Source organism: Rhinichthys klamathensis, unplaced genomic scaffold, assembly GCF_029890125.1.
Source record: "Rhinichthys klamathensis goyatoka isolate OS25496 unplaced genomic scaffold, OSU_Roscu_1.1 h1tg000430l_1, whole genome shotgun sequence".
Classification (NCBI taxonomy): Eukaryota; Metazoa; Chordata; class Actinopteri; order Cypriniformes; family Leuciscidae; genus Rhinichthys; species Rhinichthys klamathensis.
In genome coordinates, this window is record NW_026606926.1 from 986,158 (window position 1) to 1,012,923 (window position 26,766).

The 26,766-nt window shown below is 38.6% G+C and overlaps 1 protein-coding gene across 1 annotated transcript in view; it reads right to left on the minus strand.

The window, feature by feature from the left end:
- Positions 1–26,766, minus strand: part of exoc4 (exocyst complex component 4) — a 119,438-nt gene that overhangs the window by 82,805 nt on the left and 9,867 nt on the right. The window contains exons 4-9 of the mRNA XM_056235730.1: positions 25,365–25,549; positions 23,761–23,861; positions 20,357–20,585; positions 16,732–16,906; positions 5,141–5,286; positions 4,831–4,919 (exon numbers count right to left, since the gene is read on the minus strand). Coding sequence (XP_056091705.1) covers positions 4,831–4,919; positions 5,141–5,286; positions 16,732–16,906; positions 20,357–20,585; positions 23,761–23,861; positions 25,365–25,549 — 925 coding nt within the window. The remainder of the gene's footprint in view (positions 1–4,830; positions 4,920–5,140; positions 5,287–16,731; positions 16,907–20,356; positions 20,586–23,760; positions 23,862–25,364; positions 25,550–26,766) is intronic.

The window sequence follows — 26,766 nt, forward strand, 5'->3', positions numbered from 1 at the left end:
CACTTTACAATCATCTAGGCCGGGTTAGTAATACACACACGTGCCACCATTGGCACATGAGCTTTAATAACTAGAGCGATTAACATTATTTTTTTTTTTTTTTTTTATTAAAATAAAATAAAATGCATCTTTGTATCAATAATGTGAAGTGTAAATGTAGCTAAAAAGATGCAAAAGTCGTTGCAAGAAAAGGAAGATACGAAAAATATCAATCAAATCATGTTTGCGTATGAAAGAAAAAAAGACATTCATCACTTTCCCTTGCTTTATATGTGGCAAAATCCAATATTTATATAATAAAGTTCAATCTCATTTCAGGTTCTAGTTTAAAAACAACATATCAGAACTCTAAAGTCAACTCAAGTCAACTATTGATGCGTTTGATGATAAAGAACCTTGTTACTCTTGAACTCAGTTGAAAGACTCAATTAAAAATGAAACCTTGGATATATATTTGAACAATTCAGAAAATGTTTCTGTAAAGGTGCACAGATTTATATGAAACACCTCTGTGTATCAGTGCTGATCCAGAATTTAGTCTCTGTTAGGATGTGTGAAACCTAAATCAGCACTCTGACTTTGAAAAGTTTACAGGTCTCATAGAAACAGCTCTTTTGTTATTGAGAGCGAGTTATCTGGAAGTGCCTGTAAGGCTAGAGAGTTTTTGATGGAATCACTACTAAAAAGAGAGTCCACAAACACAACAACTTTCGTTAGTGTAGAGAAATCTGACAGAGCTTATATAGTCGCACACACACTTTCACACACATGCCCATATGCACCTCCTCACTCCACTGGTGAGGGATTTTTCCATTTGCACCTCTCCTACCCCTATAGTGCTTCACAAATCAGAGCGACAGACAACAACTCTCCTCCACCCACAGCCCCGCCACTCAGCATGATCCACCTCTCTCACTCTCTTTCTCTCTCTGGGGAACACCAGACTCATGCATAAACAAGACCTTCCCTTTATCCTCTCGCTGTAAGCCTAGAGGAGAAAACTCAATTTGTATACGTGTTTTCAGAGAAAAAGACGAATCTCCTTGCGTTGTGATAATCCCTGCCCAACACGCAATGAGCTTTTCTGTCTCTTTTTTCTTCTATATCTGCTTTGTATGGTTTGCAGGTTTGTGGGATTGAAGCAACATGTGATGAATAGGCCAAAGGACAGACATATGAATAGATATGAGACATACAGTATTATTACTCCTGGATCCGTCATATATAAAACAGAAAACAATATCTACTATTGTAAATCACAGATTCTCAGGTGTGGTTTAAGTGTGCAGATACTTATACTGAGACTTGGTGCTCATATGAGAAATGCAAGTTTGAGTTCAGCTTGCAACATGATCTGCTCCCATTTTTCTATCCCGTTCCCTGGAATTATCCACTCATTCTCCAATATACCCTTCTACAAAATCATGCAAAGCATGGAAAATTGAAAGAGTGGAGGGGGAGAAAGAGTTTGTATGAGCCTTGGTGCATATACAAGAAATGAAAGTTCGAGTTAAAACTGCAACATGTTCCAATCCCGTTCCAGCTCACTTTTCCAACAATTTTCTGCTCATTCGCCCCTATACCCGTCTAAAAATTACACAAACACTTAATAAATGAGTCTAGAGAAGCCTCCAATCACATTCTCTAACATTTTCTCTCAGTCTCACTATACAAAAAAAAAGGTAAAAGCGCAAAAAAAATTGGAGAGTTTGGGGAGAAAAGGGTTTTATGCGTTTTGGTGCACATACAAGTGCTGATAGTTTGAGTTCAGCCTGCAACATGCTCCAATTCTCCCCATTCTCCACTATATCTGGCTAAAAATTATCAAAAAGCCATTAAAAGAGTGGGGAGTGACAGAGGTGAATTTGCAAGAAAGGCAAGTTCAGCCTGCAACATGCTCCAATCACCTTCTAATTAATTTTCCTCTCATTCTTCACTAAACCCACCTAAAATATTATGGAAAAGCATAAAAGAAATGGAGAAAGAAGAAACATTTTATATTAGCCTTGGTGCACATACCAGTGCTACAAGATCGAGTTCAACCTGCAACATGCTCAAATCCCATTCATCCCATTTTCTATTATTTCATATAAATATACTATATATTTCATATACTTTTTCACTATATCACCTAAAAAAAAAATCACAAATCTGGAAAGAGAGAAAGAGGTCATCTGAGCCTTGGTGTATATTTGAGTGCTGCAAGTTCAATTTCAGCCTGCAATATGCTTCAATCCAATTCACCTCTCATTGTACCTATAATATTCTGCTCATTCTCTAAAAAATTATGCAAAACCCCCAAAAAATTTAAAGTAAAGGGAGAAAGAGTTCATATGAGTCTTGGTGAACATATGAGTGCTGCAAGTTTGAATTTTGCCTGAAACATGCTCCAATCCCATTCCCCCTCATTTACCCACACTTTTCCTTTCATTCTCCACCATACCTGTCTGAAAAATATGCAAAACCAGGACAGAAAGAAAGAGGAGAGCACTGAAGCAGTAATGAACTCTTCAGAAAGAAGTTGAGGATTAATTGATCTGTAGGAGTCGTGCTGGTGGAGAGAAAGCTGTAATTAAGCTACAGAGGCTCTGAATGCAGTTTTATAATGAGTGCTACAAACACACACACACGTTCACTCAGAGACGTTCCACATGACATTGCACACGCACATAATTGCAGTCTCACGGAACTCTGACAAAGCTGTTTGCTCCAAGACTGGTGAAGCGCTATTTTATTTACAGCAGATGTTGAAATTTTATCATTTCATATCACTGGAAAGCGGTAAAGTGCTAGCATACTCAATAGATCAATTCCTCATGTACTTGCAACCCTACTGGCGAACATTGCACTGCAGAGGCACAGATGTTTTAACATCTGTACTGTTTAGCCTTGCACAGTGACTGAATTGTGTCAACAACAAAAAATATATTCTACTAAATGTCTGTGTATATGTGACCTACCAATGGTATTAAACCTGTGTATATGTGACCTGTCAATGGTATTAAAGGACAGCGAAGGTTGTTCTGAGAAGGCATTATACTAACTGCAGGATCTGCTTATTTATGGAGCATTTTCTTTACAACCATTCAGATAGATCAGACTCATCACAATGCTTCAGTCTTGAATGTCTGTGCGACTGAAAACTAAATTAAATTAAGAAACATTCCTGTGTCGGCTTCAATATATTGTCATTTTTCTAATTTATTCCCTAAGAAATCCATGAATGGCCCCTCTGCCCACGCAATGAAACAATGACTTTCAACTCTCTCCTCCCTCCCTCTACCGAGTTGACTTATTCTGTCTGCTAAATTATTTCATTCCTTCAATCTCCTCTCGTCCTTTCAGCCGACAGACACAGCGCCCGTATTGTGACGGCACAAATGAACAGTGGAAATTTCATCTCCTATTTGGTGGTGTGGTGTGCTCTACCAATCAAATGTTCTCCTTCTTTCACTCGTGAAGCATTTGAAAGAACACCATAAGAGTCTTAGAAGCCCATTTACTTCCTTATCTCATTAATCTCCACATCCACCTTGCTCTTTTTGCACCTGACGGGTCGACTCTGATTGGCTATCAATTGAAATTCTACTTGAAGAGCTGTGGGGCAGAGAAAAAAATGAAGTTGGTGTGTTTTGCGAACTTGCCACACCTCAAGAATTTTTCATTCCAAACCAATATCTTTAAAGGGATAGTTCACAAAAAAAAAAATAATGTCACTAATAACGCACCCTGATGTTGTTTCAAACCTGTATGTTATGAACTATGGAGACGGGGGAAAAATTCACACACAAAAAAAAGGAGTGTGTCTTTTTTGTGTCTTATTACTCTTGAATCTAGGATAGCGTGATCATATACTGTAGCGCAGCCGAAGGATTACAGAAAAAAAAACGATGCTGCATTAATTGGGTTAAATATTTTTAACGTGTTAAAATGAGAAAAAAAAGTTAATCGCTTTACTTTTGAGAGCCCTATAAATATATATATGAAATAAACTGCATAATAAATAAACTGCAAAATAATAATCAAATCAAACAATTAAACAGTAAAATAACTAAACTGCAAAATAAATGAACTACAAAATAAATGAACTGCAAAAAAAAAATGTGAATAAATAAATAATTATACAGAAATGTAATAAAACTGCAAAAGAAATAAACTGAAAAATAAAATGTGAATCTACAAATAATAAATAGACAGAAAAAAAATCCAAATAAACAGTCACAAAAGCTTAAATACACAGCTGGAGAGTATGTCCTGTGCTTTATTTCCCTTGTTTTAAACTTGGGGGTTGTACTGAAGGTGTATTAAACTTTTTGTCAAGAAAACAACCTGTCAGTACTTCCGAATGGTGTGAGAAGCATCTGCCTCTCACCCCTCTCCCTCTATGTGTCCTTCACTTTTTTTGTCTTAACACCTTGTGCTCCCTCTCGATCATTTCACAAAGTGTGCGTCTCACAGGAATTGCTTGAGAAAAAAAAAGTAAAAAGAAAAACAAGAAGGGACATACAACTGTCAAGCACCGCTGATTGAAACTGCAAGGTCATTTTCAAGAGTGAGAGAGGAGGGGAGAGAAAGAGATGCTCTCTGGCATGTCTGTCTCACTCCAGCGGGAAGTGTGTGTATGTGTCTGTAGCACAGAGACGCTGAACAAAAGAAGCTCTAACAGGTGGATGATACATAGCTAAGCGACTCTTCACCCTGATGACTTCAGGGCCTCCTCTTCATCATCGCTCTATTCACTCCTTCCATCCTATTCACACTGCACCTGCCGTCCCCCATGCCTCATTCTCCGGCCCCTTCATTCAGGCTCCCCCCGGTCCCATGGCTTACCTTGCAGCTCCCCACTTTTGCTGTAGAGTTCCCTCCGCTGCTCTCGCAGGTACGCGCTCATGCTAATGGCGTGGGAAGACGACTCAAACCTGCAAAAGGAGTTGTCAAAGATCATTTATTAAAGCAGGTCAAGGGTTTTCGGTTTAAGTTAACCTGAAATCTGATGGATCTGATGGATTGTAAACGTAAGCGCAAGGAGAAAATGGTCTCCCCTGAGGCACTTAACCCGGATTTTTCGTGTGGTCCTTGTCTGCTTAAAACCTTTCAATTCCAATTCAATTCCTGAATCAACATGCACGAACAAACTTACTTGAATAGAGACTGTTTGGGTCGTTGAGGTTTCTTCTTGGAGAAGAACGCTCCGAAGTCTCCGCCGGTGCTGGCGTAGGACAGCTGGGCAGAAGGCTCTGCAGCGCTACGGGTGTTTTTGACGTCCAGGTAGTCCATTAGCAGCACCTGAGAGAGCATAAGAGCAGATTGTTGAGTGACATGCAATATTCAAATGTTTATTCAGTCATACATTACAGTAAACAACCAAATTCATTTAGACTTTTTGACACTTTAAGCAGCTGTTCCAATACATGCACTTATGATAAACAGTTTTTATTAGTGCACTTGCTGGCAACCCTGCATTTTGTAAACACAAGCAAACAGGCCAAAAGACACCCAAATGAGATGATTCATTTGTGAAAAGCCAGCTGTATATTTTCATGCACATTTATACTGTGAGTAAAAGCATGATATAGCCTACATACAATGTTATTGAATATATTATTATCATAATTTAAATAATTTAATATGTATTCATCTGTATCTGCATATCATTTCTGCCCACTATTAGACTAATGATGTACTTTTTACAGTACAGTACGGTTCAAAAGTTTGGGGTCGGTAAGACATTTTTATGTTCTTTTAAAGAAGTCTCTAATGTTTACCAAGGCTGCATTTATTTGATAAAAAAAACAACCCAAAAAACATACATTTTTCTTTAACATATTTTAAATATAATAATTTTAGGTATATAAATATATTAATACATTCCTGTGATGGCAAAGCTGAATTTTTAGCAGTCATTACTCCAGTGTCGCATGATCCTTCAGAAATCATTCTAATATGCTGATTTGGTCTTTAAGAAAAATGTATTATCATTAATATCAATGTTGAAAACAGTGGTGCTGCTTAATATTTTTGTGGAAACTGTCATACTGTCATAATTCAATGCATCCTTGCTGAATTTTTTTTAAAGTATTAATTTCTATCCAAAAAAAAAAAAAAAAAACTCTTGCGGACCCCAAACCTTTGAACGGAATTATATATATATTTAAAAAAACACTATACAGCTGTAAGACTGGAAAAACTGGAAGAATGGAAGAGAGGGCAACTCTCTGAACTCTCTTGCTATCACCATTCGAGACGCAAGTTTCACGTCAGTATCATCCTAATCTACATCTCTTTCCCTTGACCCCCCATTACCACGTTCCTTCTCTCCCTCATGCCGAGATCTAATTTCTAATGTCAGGTTCCCATCTTTTCTCTTTATTCCAGAGCATTTGATGTTTTGTATTTATTATCTTTGAACTGACTATGTAACTGACATGATACATTTACCTGACATAATCAATTGTTACATTTAATTCTATTCTTACTTACTCTGAAATTATTAACTTTAGTAGATTACGTTGTATCCATTGTTACCGCAAATCTGCATCAGATTAGTAACGGACTAACGTCCAGTTTTGAGTGGAGCATAGGGCACACCAACTGCGATTTTAGAGTTCTGGCTAATATTTGGCACTAATTCAAGTGCACTTGGGATGTAAAGACAAAAAGGGAATTTCCGTTTAGGACAGCAAACTGCTGATCGACCAACCTAAATAGGGTGAGTCTTACCTCTGTTTAATATAATGTTACTTTAGTCAAGTGTACGTGGGTAACCATGGCATGACCAAACCAAAGCTACTATCAGAGAAGTCATTTTGGTTGGCTTTAATTCAAGTGTATACAACCAAGGGAGCTATACAAAATATCTTAGATTGAGTAAGCGTGAATGTGACCGCCTAAAGTATTAGCCAATTACCTCTGTTTAGTGACCCGAAACTGGCGAGTTTGTGATCGTGGGCCTGCATAATATTAACGGCCGGTGCGAGGACCCTGTGCGACTTTGGCACCCGAATGAACGATTAATAAGGGCCCGTTCACATATCGCGTCTTTTGCGCGCTCAAGTTCATTATTAGGCGCGATATGTGAACGCAGCCTAAGAGTAAAGAGTTAAACAGAACAATCAAATGTATTGCTAAACTATTATATAAATGACCAATAACAAATTGGCATTCCAACCTAAATTCGAGATCGTGATAAAATGGAGTCAGATAAAAGTTTAGTTGAAATTAAATTACTTTGCCACGCGGAAAAGACAGTAACACGCGCAGTAAACCTTCACCCGCTTATCGGAAACTGTCGTTGGACCGATTGGGCAGGCCTTACACAGCGCTTTATACACAAAATATTGTTCAAACCAGTTTAAACATAAACTTATACAGTCCTTAAATACACTACAATAAAATATGTAGTTAAGTTATGCATATCCTTAGTCTAGAATGACTTAACTGGATCAGTCTGAACGAATGTTTCTAGGCTTGTCTCAGGCCCACATCTTTCCAGTCTGTCTGTGTGACTTCAAACGCTTACCCATGTCCGCCAGCAAATTCCCATTAACTCTGATTAAAACTGCACATCCGAGTTCATGAATATCCCATTCAACACGATCCATAACCATTAAGAGAGGTTCAAACAGCTGCAAGAGTACTGAAAAAGAAGTTCAAGTAAACTTTTCCACAAATTAGCAAGCCGTTTTCCAATGGCTCCATAATTTAGTGAAGCAATTTGCCTGGTCTATTTCTAAATCCCAGCTGCAAAACAGTCCAAAGTGGAGATGGAATTAGGAAAGGACAGATGGAACTACATCTGACTGATAATAGCATAATTAAACAGTGATAAGAAGGGAACGGTCTATGAGAGGAGGGGAAGCCTCATCAACAGCCATTCCTCAACCCAGAGACAAGTCCAATCCGGCCAGCCCGTTACATTCCTGTCAGATTATTAATTACTAATGCCCATCTGATCCAGTGATGGAGCGGGTCTCGCATGTAGACCCCAAACTTAATTAAATGCCAGCGTTTGCCTGATGAAGGAGTCTGGACCCACTTCAGTGACCTCAGAGAAGGGAACATGGAACTTTTAAGGCAATTAACCATGGAGGATGAATGGAGGACGGGAGACAGAGAGAGAAATATCATGAAGAAAACAGTAAACACAGGAAAGGAGACAGATAGAGAGAGAGATTAGAAAGTGATCAGTCAGCAGATTCATCCCAGCAAAGCTAATAACAAAAATGAACGGGCCATTCCTTCAGTACAATGCAGTAAATGTTTAAGTCCCCCTCATATGGATCTTATTTTATTTGCTGTACGCTTTATTAGCCATTCAATGTGCCATAGAATAGAAATTTGTATTTGGAACTGGCATAAAAACTAACATTAAATAATAAGAAGACGAGAGAAAAAGAACAATGTCTAAAAGATAGAAAGATTGTTTTAATAGTTAAGTAATTATAGTTTTGTGCCTGTGTCAATATTGTTCATTTTTTGTAATATCCTTTAAATATGTTTTAGTGCGAGAGTAACAGCAGCAGTGTAGTTTTTTTTTTAATGGTTTATGGTACTGCAAGTAGATGAAAATATTTGTTGCACGACATTGAACAGATAAACACAAGAAGATGAAGGGAGGAAAACTTGAAGACAGAACTCATTATACCACCACCAGAGCCAGCAAGGTCACTTTCACTAAAGCGTCTCATGCCTCATCAGAAGTGTCTTCGTCCCCATTATAATGCGGCTTATTAGAGCAGCCTTCGTTTTTTTCCGTAACAACAGGGATGAAGCGTGGGCAGCAGCAGTGCTGTGTCCATTTTAAAACACCAAACAAGTAGGTGGAAACAACAGAGGCGGCTCCGCCAACAACACAAAGAACTCTCGAATGAGTCTGGCAATAAAACATGCAGAACAAACTGCTGATCTACAGCAGGAACGTCTAAAAGCACCACGTCAAACAGATACAAAGAGCGTCCCACTTATGATTTATGCCGCCCATGGCTGGACACATACTAACAAAAGACCTGTTTTACATTGCAGTTTTAGAGCCAGAATATACGTGGTCATTTCAGTGTTAATTTAAACACCGATCTGTGTCTTCACGGAGAAAAACCTTTTCCTCGCAAATGACCTTGGGAAAACACTAAGGACGGGTCAAGATGATTGACTAGTGGGTTCTGAAATAGTAGTTTGATAGATTCCTAGTAAATGAATGATTATCATTGACTTTCCTCAGTAAACATCCTCCAGATGACCTTTTTCTGAGAAAAAGGGAGGACAAATACAAATTAAAATCACCCCACTTTGAGGACAAGTTACGTGATGGACACACTCTGGACCTTTCCATTTCCGAACGTTCATTTCACAAGCCCTCTTCTTTATTGGAGCCTTAAAGACTAGGTTGTTTTAACAGAAGGGGAAAAAAAATCAATATTCATGGCCTCTTCCAAGAAAAGACTAGCTTGAAAATGGGCTTGGGAAACAAGAGCCTGTGAGAAACAGCAAATGGCTTTTCACACCAGATAATAAACACAGAGCAGCACACTGGCTGGGTTTGTAATGTGCACGAATGCGTGTGTGTCAGTATAACCCACTGCCGTTACAAACAATTCTGCTTCCTTATGGCTCAAAACCATCACAAAGTTTAGCAAAGTGTTTATATACTGTCTGGAAAAGCAAGAGTTACTCTTCAGTGAACCTTAAAACCCAGCCCCTTGTCTTTGAGGACACATTCTCAATTTAATGAACAGTGAAAAGCAGCACTCATCCCCTCTATTAGCCACAAATCAAGCTAATTAAAGAAGAAAAACAGTGTTGAAGGATGTGCAGGTGAGCACCTGCTCTCTGATGATAGACGTTTGCAGAGTGCTTTAAGAAACGAGGGAAATAAACAAAGCTTCCCGCCTCTCGTCTACCCCTCTTGAGATTACAAAGAAAATGCTGTTTCCTCTCGTTCCATGGTTTCCAAGAAGGCATCTGACACCAAAACATGACCCTTTCTGAAGTGTTTTTTTTTTTTAAACGGGGTGCATGCACGACCTTCATAACTTTTAAAATCTCACAAAAACTACCAAACTGTGCAATTAAATGGTGCAATTAAAAATGGATGACCTGACTGACAATAAAACTATTATTATTGTGGAGGAGGGGCATAATGAACCAGGGGTTCTGTCACCATGGATACATTACCATTACTAGTAATATAAGCACACATAGGTGTACATATACACCTCAGTTAGAGATAAAAATGACTTGTTTATTAATTTATCTCTTTGTTGTCTTCTCTCCACATTCTGGCATGCTATTTCATCCGATTTTCCCAGCACACACAATAAATAATGTCTACAAACAGAATATCAGCCGTTTTATCACAGATATTTTGAGTGTAAATATAATTTTAGTATTTTTATAAATAGTTAGAAGCTGAAATTAAGCTACCATGCAGGTGCCAACGGTGCTGAAAATTCCGGGCCAAGAACAGTTTGTAACCGTGCCGTACCAGGCTCAAGTGGAAATACAACTGGAACCATTCTTAGAACCGTTCGGCCCGACGGTGGAAAAGCGGCTTAAGATAGTTTATAGTGAATCTACCTGTATATATAACCTGAAGAAAGAGTCCAATAATTGATTCAAAATAGTGAAGTAGTGAGGATTAAAAATGGAAAAGGTCATAAAACCTACAGTAAAAAAAGAAAAAAGAAACAAAAATAAAATAAAACCAAAATAAATGCATTAAATACAGTCAAAAGCCGTGCACTTCCAAAAATTATCAATATAAAAAAATCAACTCAAATAACTCTTCAATATAAATACTAATATATACTGGGACTCAGTACATGGCAATTAAGTTTACTGTAAGAAAACATGATCAAAACAATATTAAACAATTAATAACAGCCACTTAAAAAAAAACTCAATATATTGTCAATATCATATATCTATTCAAAAAACAAACCAAGACGAAGCAAAAAAAAAAAAACACATAGAATGAGTGTGAGCCTCCAGGCTGAAAAACATATTTGGCCGAGACGAAGACATGGGCAAACAACCCCTTCCCCCCAGAGAGCCAAAAACCTCTCTCTAAAAACACAAGCTGACCTCATCAGCGATACACTGTGACGTCTATTGATTCAAAAGCCTCGCTGAGCATTTTCTATCCCTCATCCTGTATTATATTCAGTACTTCTGACATACTCTAGTTCAATGTAGATATTACATATCACAGAGAGGTCAATGCTTGGAGCAGCATTTTGTTACGAGATGTCATTAGCATTCCCCTCAGCGATACTCAGTACGGTCCACTACGGCCGTTGCTATTACAGACACGTACATCACAAAAGAATGCATAATTACTGTAGCAATTAATGAACATAAGAGTGGCGCTTTTCAAAACAACCGGCGTGTCTCGATCATAAAGCCTGGGGGGGGAAAAGAACGCTGGGTTTTAAAACATGGAAATGAACTGTTATGATCATTAACCCTGTGGTGGAAATCTTTCAAATCCACAAGCAATATGCAAGCCGTGGCCAGTTACAATAGATCATTTAGGCTGGTACACAACAGCTCATTTAGAGGCCATGTGTCTGTCTATCTCATCGACATGAAACAGAAGCACTTTGCCTCTCCCTCCGCTGCCAGACTAATCACTGTCAGGGCATGAAACGCCTCACTAACACTGTATAATCCAATTACTCTAAGGCTGTGTGGCTCCCCACTAAATCTAAACAAGTTGTCAAAGTGGAAAGTTTGTAATTTCCTTTCTTTTTCCCCCTTTCACGCTCTTGTTCCCTTCACCCTCTTACCCATCATTCCCAGGCTCAAGTCCGTGAGGCTTAGGGGGAGGGACAGTAATGCAGCGCAAAGAGGGAGATTGCAACTAGTGCCATCATTTTTATCTTCTTAACAATGGGATACCGTTTCTAGAGCGTGGGACTTGGACCTCTGTGAGAATTAAGTAAACTTAAAAAAAAAAAAAAAAATCATTAAATATCAAGACCATATTAAATATACCAATAATGAATAATTAAGATCCAGGACTGGTCTGTCAGCGACCAAAAAAAAAAGAAGTAAAATGTCAACAGCCACTTCAATATCAAAAATCATAAATCTCTTAAATATAAATACCAATATCTGATGGGACTAAAATCATGGCAATAATTAAGTTTACTGTATGAAAGCATTATCAAAACAATATTAAACAATAATATTGTATTAAACCAATATTAAATCAATAATAAATAATCAATAATTCAGATAGATCTAGGATTGTTCCGTCAGCCTAAAAAACAGCAACTTCAAAAGAAAACTCAATATCATATAAAAAAATCAATCAAAAGTCAAATATCTATTCAATATCAATACCAATATCCACACAGGGATGATAGAATGAATTTAAGAAAACATTATCACACAACCATAAAACAGTGTTTGTAACCTTAACTCAAAATACCACTTTATTTTCACTTTCACTTCCTAACTTTATTATATTAACAAAAAATAGTTTAGGGCTTGTTATTTAATAGCCTTACCTTATACTGTTTATTCATCAGTGTTAGTGAAATTCATACAATTTATGCGTATGTCAAGTAAAGTGCTTGTGTGTGTGTCAACCATTTAAAAAAAAATACATTTGCTTGGTTCAAATTCCTAAAAATTTGGCTCGACTATAGGAAAATGTTGGTCCTATGGCAAAACCACTTGAGAACCTCTAAAACATATTTATAATTACTACTGCCAGTTTTGTCACTTGTTCAGTGGCATTTAAATTATGTGCTAGGGCAAATCTGGGATTGGTCTGTCAGCGGCAAAAATTTCAGTCAACGGCCACTTCAAAAAGTCAATATCTATTTACTCCACACACTCCTAAAAAACTCTGCATGGTCCTTTATGAACCAGGTTTACAAGTTCAATATGGATCCTAACACTCACGGACTTTAGCTCAGCTGTATTCAAGAATGACCGAGCCACAGTTCAAAGATTCAGGAACTGAAAGAAATAAAGATTATAACATGTCAGGTCCATCTGTCCATGGCCTTTATGTTTTCAGTGTAATGGAAAGGTCAATGTAATTCCTTTCTCCCCCAGGAACAGAGGAAACTTGGTAAAAAAAAAAAAAGTTCGGTATTAAGCTAGCTAGAAAGACAAGGGTGCACAGGGGTCTCATCTACACCTAAGAGAGAACAAGAGAACATCAGGGTGCATCAGTGCATGATGGCGGGACCATCATTCTCACCTGAGACTGAAGTTTGCGGAAGTCACACCTGAGAACAGTCCCGCAATCAGCACCTGACACCAGAACTCAAGAGTGTCCCCGTATGAGAAAAACGAATGACAGAAAATAACAGAAAACTATAGGACAGAAAAAGAAAATTACAAGAAAAAGAAAAGAAAAAGGAAACAAGAAAAAGAAAAGAACAGGGAAAAAAGGAAATAAGAGAGCACAGCCGGTTCCATGATCCCGAAATCAATGGGTTTTTTGAATGGGGTTTTGGTTAAATGGCTGAAATAAGGTCTGTGGTGATTGTGAACACAACTTAAAATACATCAATATTAACCCACTCGTGATTTCTTGAAGCTGGTACATGTCTTGAAAAAGGCGCTTGCTAACAAATGGGGCTACAAAGGCTGTCGAGGAGATCAAACATCATCACGCCGAAAATGTAAGCACAGTCCGTTATTATAACTCGAACTTTCTGGGAAAAATGTTTTTAGATAGAAACTGAAAGAGTTGTCGGAAGCTTAGTGATGGTGACGTTGAATTCGTGGGACCATGGTGTAGTTCGTTTATAGCCTACCTTTAGCTTTTTACTTCTGGCAGCTGCATTTAGGCTTCGAAATTCATAAAAGAAATTCATATCTTGGTGGACAAAACGTGCAAGTATCATAAACTTTTGTTGATCACAGAGCTTGTTTTTGCCCATAATCCAAAAGCCTATGGTTTTTGTCTAGGGAACCAGTGTGATGCTAACTGCTGGTTGGCCTACAAAGTGGCGTCATACCTGCACCACTCTATACATAGAAATGAGGACAGGACAGAATATAACAGAAAAAGGAGAGAAAACAAAAAAAGACATACAAAATAAACAAAACAATTATAAAAATGAAATGAAAGAACAGAAAACAGAAAGACAAAAAAGAAAAAAGGACAGAGAAAAGTGTGACACTGTACTCTTCCTCACTCTCCCACATTCTTCATTCCAAAAAGAAAACAGAAAGGAAGCAGCTTTTCTGCATGTCTTCAGAAGATGCTGTGTATCTATTTTTATGATGGACCAGTCTAAACTAACAAAACACTGTCGCAGTCAGGTGAAGGGAAGAAGAGATAAGATGAGATTTGGTGATGTGATCAAGACAAGAGATTAGAAAAACCTCCTCTACCTTAATGAAGATTCTCATCAAGAGCTTACATTATCTCACGCAGTGACCACGGGAGACTCCGCAGCCCCTGGCAAGCAGCCCGCTTGGGCAACGAAGCACACTGAACACTTAATATCATCTATTTCAGCAAAGCTAAGATGACTCTGCAGTATACGAACACTTCCCTATCCTGTTGCCTTTCGTTTTTTTTTGCCTTTCCTTGATTTTGACCACCTGATTATTACATTTTTTGCTGTAAATCATTCTACCTGTTTAAGACAAAAACTATGAAACAATTTCCATGCATCCGTCTCAAATGATCACAAATGATGTCTTAAATATGTCTTCAAATTAATATGGGGGACTTAAACATAAAACAGTTATTTTAAATGGTCATAATATTTTACGATATTACTGCATTTAAAAAAAATGTGATCAAATAAATGCAGTCTTGGTGAGCATACAAATCGTACCAACCCCGATCGAACGAACAAATGATGGATGGATGGATGGATGGCAGGGGGTGAAGCTAACATTAGATTCGGACGTGCCTTGATGCCTTCCGATCTTAGAATGCATCCTTTGAAGGCAACATTTTTTAAGCTTACAGACGCAGCATACAAGTTGAAGCAAAGGCTCTATATAAACAAATGAATCTGTTGCTAGCAAAGGCGTAAGGTTCTCGTGCTAATGAATGCCGAAAAAGAGGCAGTGCAGTCGATACGGCACATGCACACCCTCATCATACGGCAGTTAAATGCATATTTTGACTTCCATATTCACCTCTCAGAAAGACGGTCCTCGTTACTTAAGGTCTGCGAGGAGCTCAGCGGGCCTTAGCAACAGTTGGCAGGGCCCGCTTGTTCTTTCCTTACCGCTCTCTGCAGACGGCTTTGAAAGGAGGAGTAAAAAATACAGGAGGAAGGTACAAGGTCACAGTCTGACTCTTCACCCTGTGTGATGGAGTGATGACAAACCCATTTACTCATTCCCAAGCTGCACCACCATTCCCATCTCTCTTTCCCTCCTTCCCTCCCTCGTTCCCCTGATTCCTGTCTCTACTGCATGACTGGATCCTCCCTAGCATGCAGCTGAAAAATAATGCTTTGAAAGAGTGCACATGCAATGAGATAGAAGGCAGAGAGAGAATGGAGAGAGATGAAATTCTTAAAGGGAAGAAAAACTACAAATTCAGAGAATAATATGAACATGAAAAGGTTATGAGGTCTCGTTTTTACAACCTCTTTGAATCTGAATTTTCAATTAGTTTGACCATCTGTCCCTAAAATGGTTTTAAAACTGCTTGAGCACAATAATTCTAGATATATGCGAGTCAATATTGCATAACCCATCAGAAGAATCATTCTCCATTTACGGTTACTGTTAAGAGAAAAGCAAGATGTGATTGTTGCACTGAACTAGTGAACCTAGTGAATCATGAATCCAAACTGCCTCTTGAATCAAGAAAGGCTGGAGTAACTCTGAAAAAGAATTACTCAATTGCAAAAAAATAAACAAAACAAAGCAAAGCCGTACAAATAAATTTGTTTAAAAAAAAACTACATTTGATCTAATCAACAACAACATGTTTTGGGAAGCATTTTCCCCTCCCATGAAATCAATTTTATTTTTATCCTTGTTGTTGACTTAATTATAATTTTAGTAAGAGCTTCTAGCTCCAAAAAATAATTTTGTCATTTAGTTTACTCCATTTCACAGAAAAACCAACAAAGAAATATGAATGCAAAGAAATGTAAACACTCAAATCACACGAAATAAAAACCTTCCAGGATTTCCAGCGGGTACTTTTCAAACACACAAACAGACACTAAATGTTGGGCCTCTTGAGAGATTCTCAAAGTTTATGTGAACAGCTGGTGATCTCACCTGCCCATCAGTCTTCTGCCAAATACACAAGCACACACATACACACTAAAATACAACATTTTCCAATTAAACACAGCACTTGGGATGAGTTTATGTGGATTATTCACAAAACTTCAGCCACACATTCTTTCTCCACCTGTACCGTTTTACAGAAGTGACACATGAAACATCTAATAACTATAACAGTAATTAAATATACAGCTAGTAAATATCAGTTAATAGTATGTTTTGTTTTAAATGACAGCTTTAAATAAGCATGTGGTTTCTCAGCTGGTTTGTTGCAAAGGAGTTGCTATGAATTCTATGCTAAAGATTTGCAGTAGCTAAGGTCAGTGTAATGGTTTCTAACACGTTGCTGTGTGGTGGCAAGGCCATAGATAGTCAGAATAGTCTCTTGCAAAACCCAATTTTAACATAGTGGATATATTTCACTGCAATCTTTCAGATTCCAAATATATTACCCAGTTACCTGGATCTGCTCTATGAAATGTCTCTCCAGAAACTGACCTGTAGGACGGTTTGGATCTTGGCATAGACATCCGCCTGCTCATAGAGTTTGATCCCTTCCTGGGCTCCATTGGAAGAGACGACAATCTGCTGTAGGTGACGGAGAACCACACTGTGAGCCTGGGCCACTGCATTCAACTTATCAAACAACAGCTCGAGCAGTTCCAGCAACAACCTGTAGAGGGCAATAGAGTGAGAAAAACTTCAAAATGGATGAAAAAATAATTAATATTAGCAAGCTCAAATGCAGCAATGTCAAGGAGAAACACAAATACAAGCTATTGTCAGACACAGACAGACAGACTGACAGTTAACAAATATTGCATTCATCATTTTTAATTATCAGAATTTTTGCATTGATATATTGAGTTAGTAACCTTGACAGCCCTAAAATGTACATTTTGCAAACCAAACGTTTGTTTTCTTCTTCTTTTTTCTGTTTGTTTGCAGAACTCCCAGCACCCCCTTGTGGGTCCATGGACCCCAGTTTGAAAACTCAAAAAAAAAACTTTCCAAGACAAAGCCACTATTGCAGTCAGTCTGTCTGTCTGTCTGTCTGTTATAAATCCCTCCACATCACCAAAACCGAGCCAAAAGCGGTCCATTCTCTGTTACTAATGAACATGACAGCAGCAGGGTGCTGACAGAGTCTCCCTGTTGAGCAGCGCCAGCTGTTCACCAACAACAATTAGCAGCATCTGTCAAACTCTCTGGGTCCACTAGGAGGACACACATCTGTCTGACTTTTGTGGAGTTTACTCATTCATCCCAGTATAGTGAGGCAGAAGAAAACCCTGATAGGCGGAATGAAGAGGTTGGAGGTGACAGCATGATGTAGGGTATAACGATTGCTGGGAGTGGAAGACAGGAAGATGATGGATGTTCACGTGAGAGACAGTGCATGATAACACATGTTAAGCTTGATTTACAAAGGACAGGACATAACCCTTGACTTAGACTCAGCATGTAAACATATATTATACAGGATGACACTCCATCATACAAACATTGCAGAAAGCCAACCCAAAGCATCACACCTATTTACACAAACACATATGAACCAAGGGGACAAGGTTTTGGCATGGACCAGTTGGTAGATGTCATAACGACACTATCATGACGTCTATCTAAGTATCCTTCTTAATTTATGGCCATATTCTGACAAATATTCTTTAAAAAACATATTTTTAAAAAAGTATAACATAAATAAATATGCAACTCAGACATGTGAAGAGCGCAGACCACATGTATCTGATCTTTTCGATTATAATTTGGGCCACTTCCATATGTGGACCTAGATCAGATACAGGTCTGATATTTTGCATTCATGAGACTTTTACGTCATGTTAGATCACTCCACTCCAAAAATGTTAAATATGGGTAGGTCTTTGGTCACTCAGTGAGAGCAACAGTGAAGTTAGTCAGTAGAGGGACAGTGAGCTATTATACTCATAAGTATTATGATGACAGCTCTATACAAACAAAACTTGAGCGAAAACTATACGAGAAAAACTTTGCTCTCGTTCTTCTCATCCTCGTCTGCATCCTCCTTATCAGCTGTGCACAAGTTCCCTGGCTTCACCCAAAATGAACGCATTAACGCTAACTTTAGTGGCCTCCATGTTTACATCTATGACAGCGTGCTGCATGGTTCTTCGTTATTGTTCTTGCATGCGGGTCAGTTCAGGACTGTGACCAGTTCACACTCAAACAGACACACAAATAAATCGGATCTGAGCAACGAATCATAATTGAACACTAAGGCTTGCAGTGTGAATGTAGCCTTTGTAACATCATGCCTGGTTAGGACACTGTGTAAGGCATTTTTCACTGTGAACTGTAATGCAGCAGTGACTTCCTTTTTCTGTTGAGGTTTCCATAGAAACAGAGCCCTACCTCAACTTTCAAGTTAGCACAGACATAGACACACAAGTAAACACTGAAAATGCTCTATGGTTAAAATGGGACCTTATTTTCACTCAGGTCATTTGGACGTTTTCAGCTGGTTTGCCTTTTACAGGAAACAGATTTATGAACTGCCATATTAATTCGGCAGTGCTTTGTGTGTTATTTATCAAGGTAATTACATTGTATGATACATTAGCACATTTAGATGAAACACACATAGGTCCAACAAAACCATTTCTCAAATGAGTTTGTGATGAATGGATATTTTCCAGCATTAGTCACTGCTTTCAAAGAAAAGCCCCAGTTTATAGCATTAAAAGCACACAATGAAAATTCAGTGGATATTCACTTGCAAACTGGAAGCTCACATCTGAGAGAAATGAGGAGGGCAAACATTAAATCCCAGAGAATAGCTATGAAAAAATAAGTGATTGAGAGTTCATTTTTGCCTTGGGTAAAGAGCGTTTCTTTAAAAGCCTTCATTATCGGTCTTTTCTTCCGTTGCTTTTGTTTTTCTCTGTTAGAGCCGATGCTTAAGCAGACCCTGGCCGTGGCTCGCTTTTATGGATTACACCATTTCTGGAAATGAGGGAGGTATGAATGCCACATGACAGATGAGTGCATTGATCCAGCGAGCCATCATCGGGTAAAGTGAGAGAGCGCAATAAAGAAGGAAAACAATGAAAACCAATCACACTTCAGTACAAATGCCTTCCAAAGTGCATTCCCTTAAAAACAAAACCACTTTAAGAGGGAGAACTAAAAGAACTGAAAGTCTAAAGTGACTGTCATCTGCAGTTTTTATTTCCTACATCATTTAAGGACATATTTTAATTAATAATTCTAGCCCTGTGCATGATTTGTTGGTGCATGTTAATGTAAATATATTAATTTGTTTTAATAATCTTCCATCAAAACATTCCTGATTTGATGTAATCAAGGCCATGTAGGCAGGCAAAAATAAAAATCAACCAATAATATCATAGATTAACACTTCATTTTTCATGATCCAATCACAAGCCAATTGCTAAAATCAAGTCTCATCTACAGTTGCATTAGAAAAATTGCAAATGTCTCAAGTAAAGAGTGTTATGTTGTCTTTAATGAGCGTCTACACAACAGATGCTTGAAACGAAAAGCCATTGAGAACATATTCAGTATGGCTGCGCATATTTAAGGAGCTGAAAAGAATAGATTGTGTCTCATATATGCAGAAATTATGATTTTCATAAAGAAAGATCTGCCCTTCCTACTAATTTACGTGGTTGCATTTTTCATAATTAAATTCAAAAATAGAAAATAGATTTATAAATGAATGAAATAAAAATAAATAAATACTATGAGGTTTGGAAATATACAAAAAGATTCACAAATTTTACATATGTCTTAACAAAACAAAAAATTACTTTCAGACTCACACTTTTCCCAGTGTTCATTTGTGTATTTGTATTAATTTATTTGAGTTGTTTGAATGATGTCTCTAATCATTTGTTCTATAAGCGCCGATTTTTTTTTTGTTGTGCTTGTCTTTTTATTTTAACCACCATACAATATTGTATCAATCAATTCATCAATCAACCAATCAACCAATAAATCAATCAATCAAATCAATCAACTAGGAAACAGCTGTAGTGTGGTAAAGTATAACTATGGATATTCATGGCAGATAGCAACTTTTAATTGATGCTACTAGCTCAATCGTTCCATTATATTTTACCTGGGCTGGTTGTCCTGTGCCAGGTTCTCTCCTCTCTGGTATGCGTGGTCAGCGATCTGAGTGGTGGATCTCTTGAGGATCTGCTTGAGCTCAGGCTCAAGACGATCCATGATAGCTTTAATGGTCTCAGGGATCTTCTTGAGTTTGGCCAGAGCTTTGATCAGGATCCCCATGAACCCTGCGCTGTTCTCCTCTGGGTCCACCTCCAGGTCCTCTCTCATTTCCTGCACTGCACAAACACACATGCACTCCATGAAGAACACTACAACAATATATAATTGAAGCAGCATGAATTGACACAATGGTTTATGGAACAGCTAAATAAATATACATGCAACCATGATAGCAAACAGAGAGTAAAACTGGTAGTAAAACTGTACAATATGATTTGAGTCATTAAATACATAACTATTTAAAGGTCACTAATGTACATTCAAATTTGATTATATCAATTAATAATTCTGAATGTTCTAAATGTGCTAACAATCTGTTAAGATTTATATATTATAATGTTGTTACATTTAATTTATTATAAAGTTTTTCTTAGAGAGCTTTTGTAGATAAAAAGGTTAGTAATGTTAACGTAAATTAACCTTAATATACTGATAATCAAATACATATTGTAACATATATACATTGAGATTACTTGAACCTACAACGCCTGCAATTTAAACACATTTTTAGAGTCATCTTTAACAATGTTTCAGTGGTACGCTTCAACATTTCATAATCATCCCCTCCCTTCTCATCAGCACACTCCTTAAAAACCTGCATAACACACCTCTCCATATTCACCTGCTCAATAGAGTGATCGTACAGTGAAGTGCTTATTTTTCTGTCAGCTAATACCCTCAAAACCAATGACTGTTTAAAATGGTCTTAATGTTTATGGCAAGTTAATGGGCTCAGGTTTTTCTTCTTCAATCCCCCCAACTGTAGCTTGCTAAATAATTACTACAATTACCACCGACAAATGATGTGCAAAAGGCCATTACACAAAATAGGCGACAAAAGGGAAGCGTCTTCCGCAGCAGGGGAAATGTTGTCTGATGGCGTCACCCTATCACACATAAAGCACTGCGACAGCAATAATTGCGAGCGTTTCGTGTAATGTGAAGAAAACTGCAGGCGACGCAGGAATTACTCTGGCTCTGAGTGTGAATTAGAGACGTTTCTACCTGCTTTAGCAAAATCACAGCAAATAAGAACAATTAAAGTGTAAGTATTAATTTAAAGTGGGATGGATGGATGGATGGATGGATGGATGGATGGATGGATGGATGGATGGATGGATGGATGGATGGATGGATGGATGGATGGATGGATGGATGGATGGATGGATGGATGGATGGATGGATGGATGGATGGATGGATGGATGGATGGATGGATGGATGGATGGATGGATGGATGGATGGATGGATGGATGGATGGATGGATGGATGGATGGATGGATGGATGGATGGATGGATGGATGGATGGATGGATGGATGGATGGATGGATGGATGGATTGGTGGATTGGTGGATGGATGGAACGGCGGATGGATGGATGGATTGATTGATTGGTGGATGGATAAATGGATGGATGGATGGATGGATTGGTGGATGGATGGATGGTGGATTGGTGGATGGATGGATGGATGGATTGGTGGATGGATGGATGGATGGATGGATGGAACGGCGGATGGATGGATGGATGGATTGATTGATTGATTGGTGGATGGATAGATGGAACGGCGGATGGATGGATGGATGGATGGATGGATGGATGGATGGATGGATGGATGGATGGATGGATGGATGGATGGATGGATGGATGGATGGTGGATGGATGGATGGATGGATGGATGGATGGATGGATGGATGGATGGATTGGTGGATGGATGGAACGGCGGATGGATGGATAGATGGATGGATGGATAGATGGATGGATGGATGGATGGATGGATGGATGGATGGATGGATGGATGGATGGATGGATGGATGGATGGATTGGTGGATGGATGGAACGGCGGATGGATGGATGGATGGATGGATGGGTGGATGGATGGATGGATGGATGGATGGATGGATGGATGGATGGATGGATGGATGGAACGGCGGATGGATGGATAGATAGGGTTGTCAATAGTTGTTCTGAAAAGTGACAGCATGTCAGAGACAGTGTAGGAGAAACAGAAACAGACAGCTGTGGGTGGGTTAGTGGGACTGATAACAGTCTCAGAGCTCACAGTGGAGTCGGCCCCACACAGGAGAGCACGGATAACAAGGCCTGCACCCCCGCTGTGCTGACAGTGCTGCATGATTAATAACGTAAGAGAGGATCTCATCTGCACCGGTTAATATGCTTACTGAAACATGATGTACTGAGATCATGAAACCGGAGAGAGTGTGTTCTTGTGTGTGTGCAGACAAGTCTTTTAGAGGTACATGCAAGTGAAAGTGTGAGTCACTGTATAATTGTAAAAGAGAAAATTGGTATGTCAACGAAACAGTGTGTGTATATTACAATGACCTTCTCCAAGTATGTATAATAGGAGTACGTGTATGCCACTGCTTTCAGTAACATACAGGAAGCAACAGTTGCAAGTCTTTTCTTATCTGTGGCAGCCCCCAGTGCAATATTAATAGACACAGTGATACTGGTCAGATGTGTGTCCTAATGATTTAACTGGCACTTTGAACACTGGCAGACGATATGGAGCACCAGGCCCAACAAAATCACCCCTCGCTATCATTTCATCCCTCGCCCCGGACACCCACTGTTCCCTTTAGTACAGCAGAGAGGAATCCATCATTCAAATTATGAGCCACTAAATCAAGTTCTAATTCACTCGTTCTCTCGCTCTCTCTCTGCAAAAGTAGCACTCTATTTCTCTCTTTCAATGTCTAATAGTCAATTTGTTTTGTTTTTTCGTCTTCACAATCATATCAAAAGTTCGCTTATTGAAAATGTTTGGACAAAAAAAAAACGTTTTGGCCAAAAGAGAATATAAGCAGGAAGTCTGTATCTTGACTAAATATAACTGAACTAAATGTGTCAATTATATTTAATTTTATTGCATTTGTAAATGTGTATTTGTTCTATATTTACATTATTATTATTTTATATAAAAAATATGTATAATTATTTCATTTATATTCAATTCACTTATATTGCATCCCTTATAAATAGTACCATTTCCTGACTGTAGAAATATTACAATATTAGAATATGCAGTTATTCTAAACAATTCTATTTTTTAGTTTTGGTTTTTGGCCCAGTGTTTCCAGAAGTTTTGGCTTTGGTTTCAGCCACAAATGTTCACTATGTATGGTGGCGCACTACTTCCAAATCATTCTTCTTTACACATGAGGGTTGCTTTGGTGTCTGGTCATATCTGTTGTTCTGTTGGTGGTTCTTACTGCTGGATGTTCCCGGGGTGCAGAACTGTGAGGGTTCTGTGAGCTTGCGTGGAGTGGACAAACCGCCGACATCCAAAACAGATGTGTCCTTTGAAATGGACCTGAAAAAAAAAAAAAAAAACACATGAGCTGTTATTTCCTTCTTCACGACAGAAACCATTTTCAGAGTGACAGCAGCTATTGTTTAAGCATTCATAACAAGAGCAGCCGTGAATGTTTTATGAAAATAATCGAGAACTGTCCGCAAAAACATTTCCATTAAAGTGGTCAGAACAGGAAGAATCAAACAATGCAGATTGCGAGACACGAGAGAGACGGAATGAATAAAAACCCTGCCGGAAAATTGCAGTCGCGTCATGACCCTGACTAATAAATCGCTTCTCCTCATGAAAGCGTCGCGCTATAATTACAAGGCCGTAAACAGAGCGGTGGAAGAGCGACAAACATGGACGCACAATTCTGAGATCAAAAACGCTATTACAAACAACTCCACACTTCAGCACTGGGGGGGTCACCAACCTGCATTAGCTTAATGCGCTACACCGCTGCGCCTTGTCTAATCTCAGAGAATTAGCATTGCAGAGGCAGCCGCGGCGGTTCACACGGCACGCTGACGGAGGGGGTCAGCAGTCCCCCGGCGACCGTGCGCACGTGGGCGGCCCTGTCGCCATCGAGAAAAGCAAAAACCTATTATCATTCCTCTCGTGCTCATCCACAAGGGTGTGAATGACTTATCTGTGTTTGTGCTGAATGCCGCCATCAGTGCCACGGCGGCCAGGCCCTGTGTACGCAGGGACAGGAAGAGAACACTCGCAAAATCAGCTAATTACACGACTCTGGTGAGAAGGATGCAACAGGGCCAGGGAAGCTTTGTTTACCAACAAGCTAATGAATTAAGAGCCTGGAGAACGAAGCCTTCAATAAAGAATTAATATTGTGGTTTCCCTTCAAAATAGCGTAATCACCCCGTCAGCAGCCTGTCATTAATTACGTGAAGCAGAACTGTGCTGAGACTCAGAAACAGACTTTAGAGAAGAAGCGTGACACATTTTCTACGCGTCACCCCTTTGACTAATTAAAGTTTATTCAGAATGTCAAACTAGCTGGGGTTTTACACCAGCTCTGGCCCATATTCAGGCCCCTGGATTCTTAATTAGTCTGATCAGTTATTCTGTCGGGCATATTCCACACCCTTATTAATGATCAGACAGCAGTGGCTCATGGGATGTTTGGTTTAAGAGAGCACGTCTCTCTCTTTAAAAAGTACACACACAGTAATTAGATGAGCTGTGCGCCCTGCCACCAGCAACCTGCGAAGGTAAATTAATCTAAAGCTGAGAAATGACTTTGCCGCTCCACAGGTAATTGCTTTCGGTTTACTGCCACAACTGGAATCAAAAGTTTGGAGTGAGGTTTTTAATTCACATTTTGTAATATTATTTTCGGTCCAATACTGAGCCAACATATCTTTAAAGTGATGCGGTGTATCTTGAATAATCTTTGATTTGAATTGACGCTAGATTTGAAATCAAACAATTAGCCTCTAATTTTGCCAAACTGCATGCTCTGCCCAATCAAATGTGAAGCACGTTACTGTAGCTCACCGTCCCTTGTCCTTGTCTTTGCCGCGGTGACCCACGCGGCTAGTAGACTTGATGTAGAGGTGTCGATGGAGCTCGTCGATTAGCACCAGGTGGATGTTGAGCTTCTTGCTGTGGAGCTCCAGTCGCAAGTCTCCGAGACCCTCCACCTGCAACAGGGGTCCTTCAAGAGAATCCACCGCTGAGACCTGCAAACACAACAGCACGCCTGAAGTTTACAGATGCCTGAATATCTATGAGCAAAAATGATGGAGGACAATAAATAACTGTGTTAAATAATGGGATGGGGAATAATATCAAATATATAACATCATATATATATATATATATATATATATATATATGTGTATACAGTAGTCAACATTTGAAGTGGATCAAAAACGTTCATCAAAGTTGTCCAAAGACAAGAACGGGTGTTGTTCAAAATTCATGTATAACTTTGATGAAAGTTTTTGATCCACTTCAAATGTTGACTACTGTATATATAGTATAATATAATATATTACATTATATTACTTAATATGATATCAAAAATATTTGGCCACACTTAAAAGTGAATGAATTTTATTGCAATAAATAAATAAATAAATGTCATTGTAGTGGATGTTTGAGGTCAGTTAACTTTGACAGTTGATAATAAAGTCCATTTATAACTATAAAGTGTCCAAACATTTTTGATGTTAATTTTGGACATAATCAGTTAAATAAATGTTTAAAAAATGTTGCAATTAAATCTTACACTTTTTGTAAAATGTTTTGCTGTTCTTTATATTAACTTGCTTTAATATTTTGTCATCTTTTGCAGTGACTTAATACATTTTAAAATGTGATGTATCTGAATATTTATGAAGGGCATTGCATGTTGGCTATTAAATATGACTATTCATCTACTTTGTCTCCTTGGTATCTGTTGTTTTGAATGTTAGGTTGAATCTACCAAATCCCAGTGTGTTTACAGCTAGTAGTAAAGGTATATCGTGTTCCAGGTATATCCATTTTTGTAAAGCCTCCTAGATTAGCTGCACTCCAGGATCCCATAATAGCACATGCCCCAACCACCCATCAAAAACCACAGTGATAAAGCACAATTACAACTCTCGTCCAATCAAAGTATTAAAATAGTGAGAATGCAGCGTGGTGGACTGCAGTGCCGCTGAATATTCACTCTGCTGAGTGCGTGTGGATCCTGCAGAGAGCATAATAAAGTATGCGGCTGCTGGTTGAATGAGGCATGAGACTGAGCTTATCAGTGAACACAAAGTGAGAGAATGATGCAAAAAACATGCAGGAAAACTAAATGTGCTCTCTCTCTCTCTCTTTTTTCAAAAATCTCTAAATGATGGATGGATTGGTGGGTGGGTGGATGGATGGATGGATGGATTCATATTACATACTGTACATACAT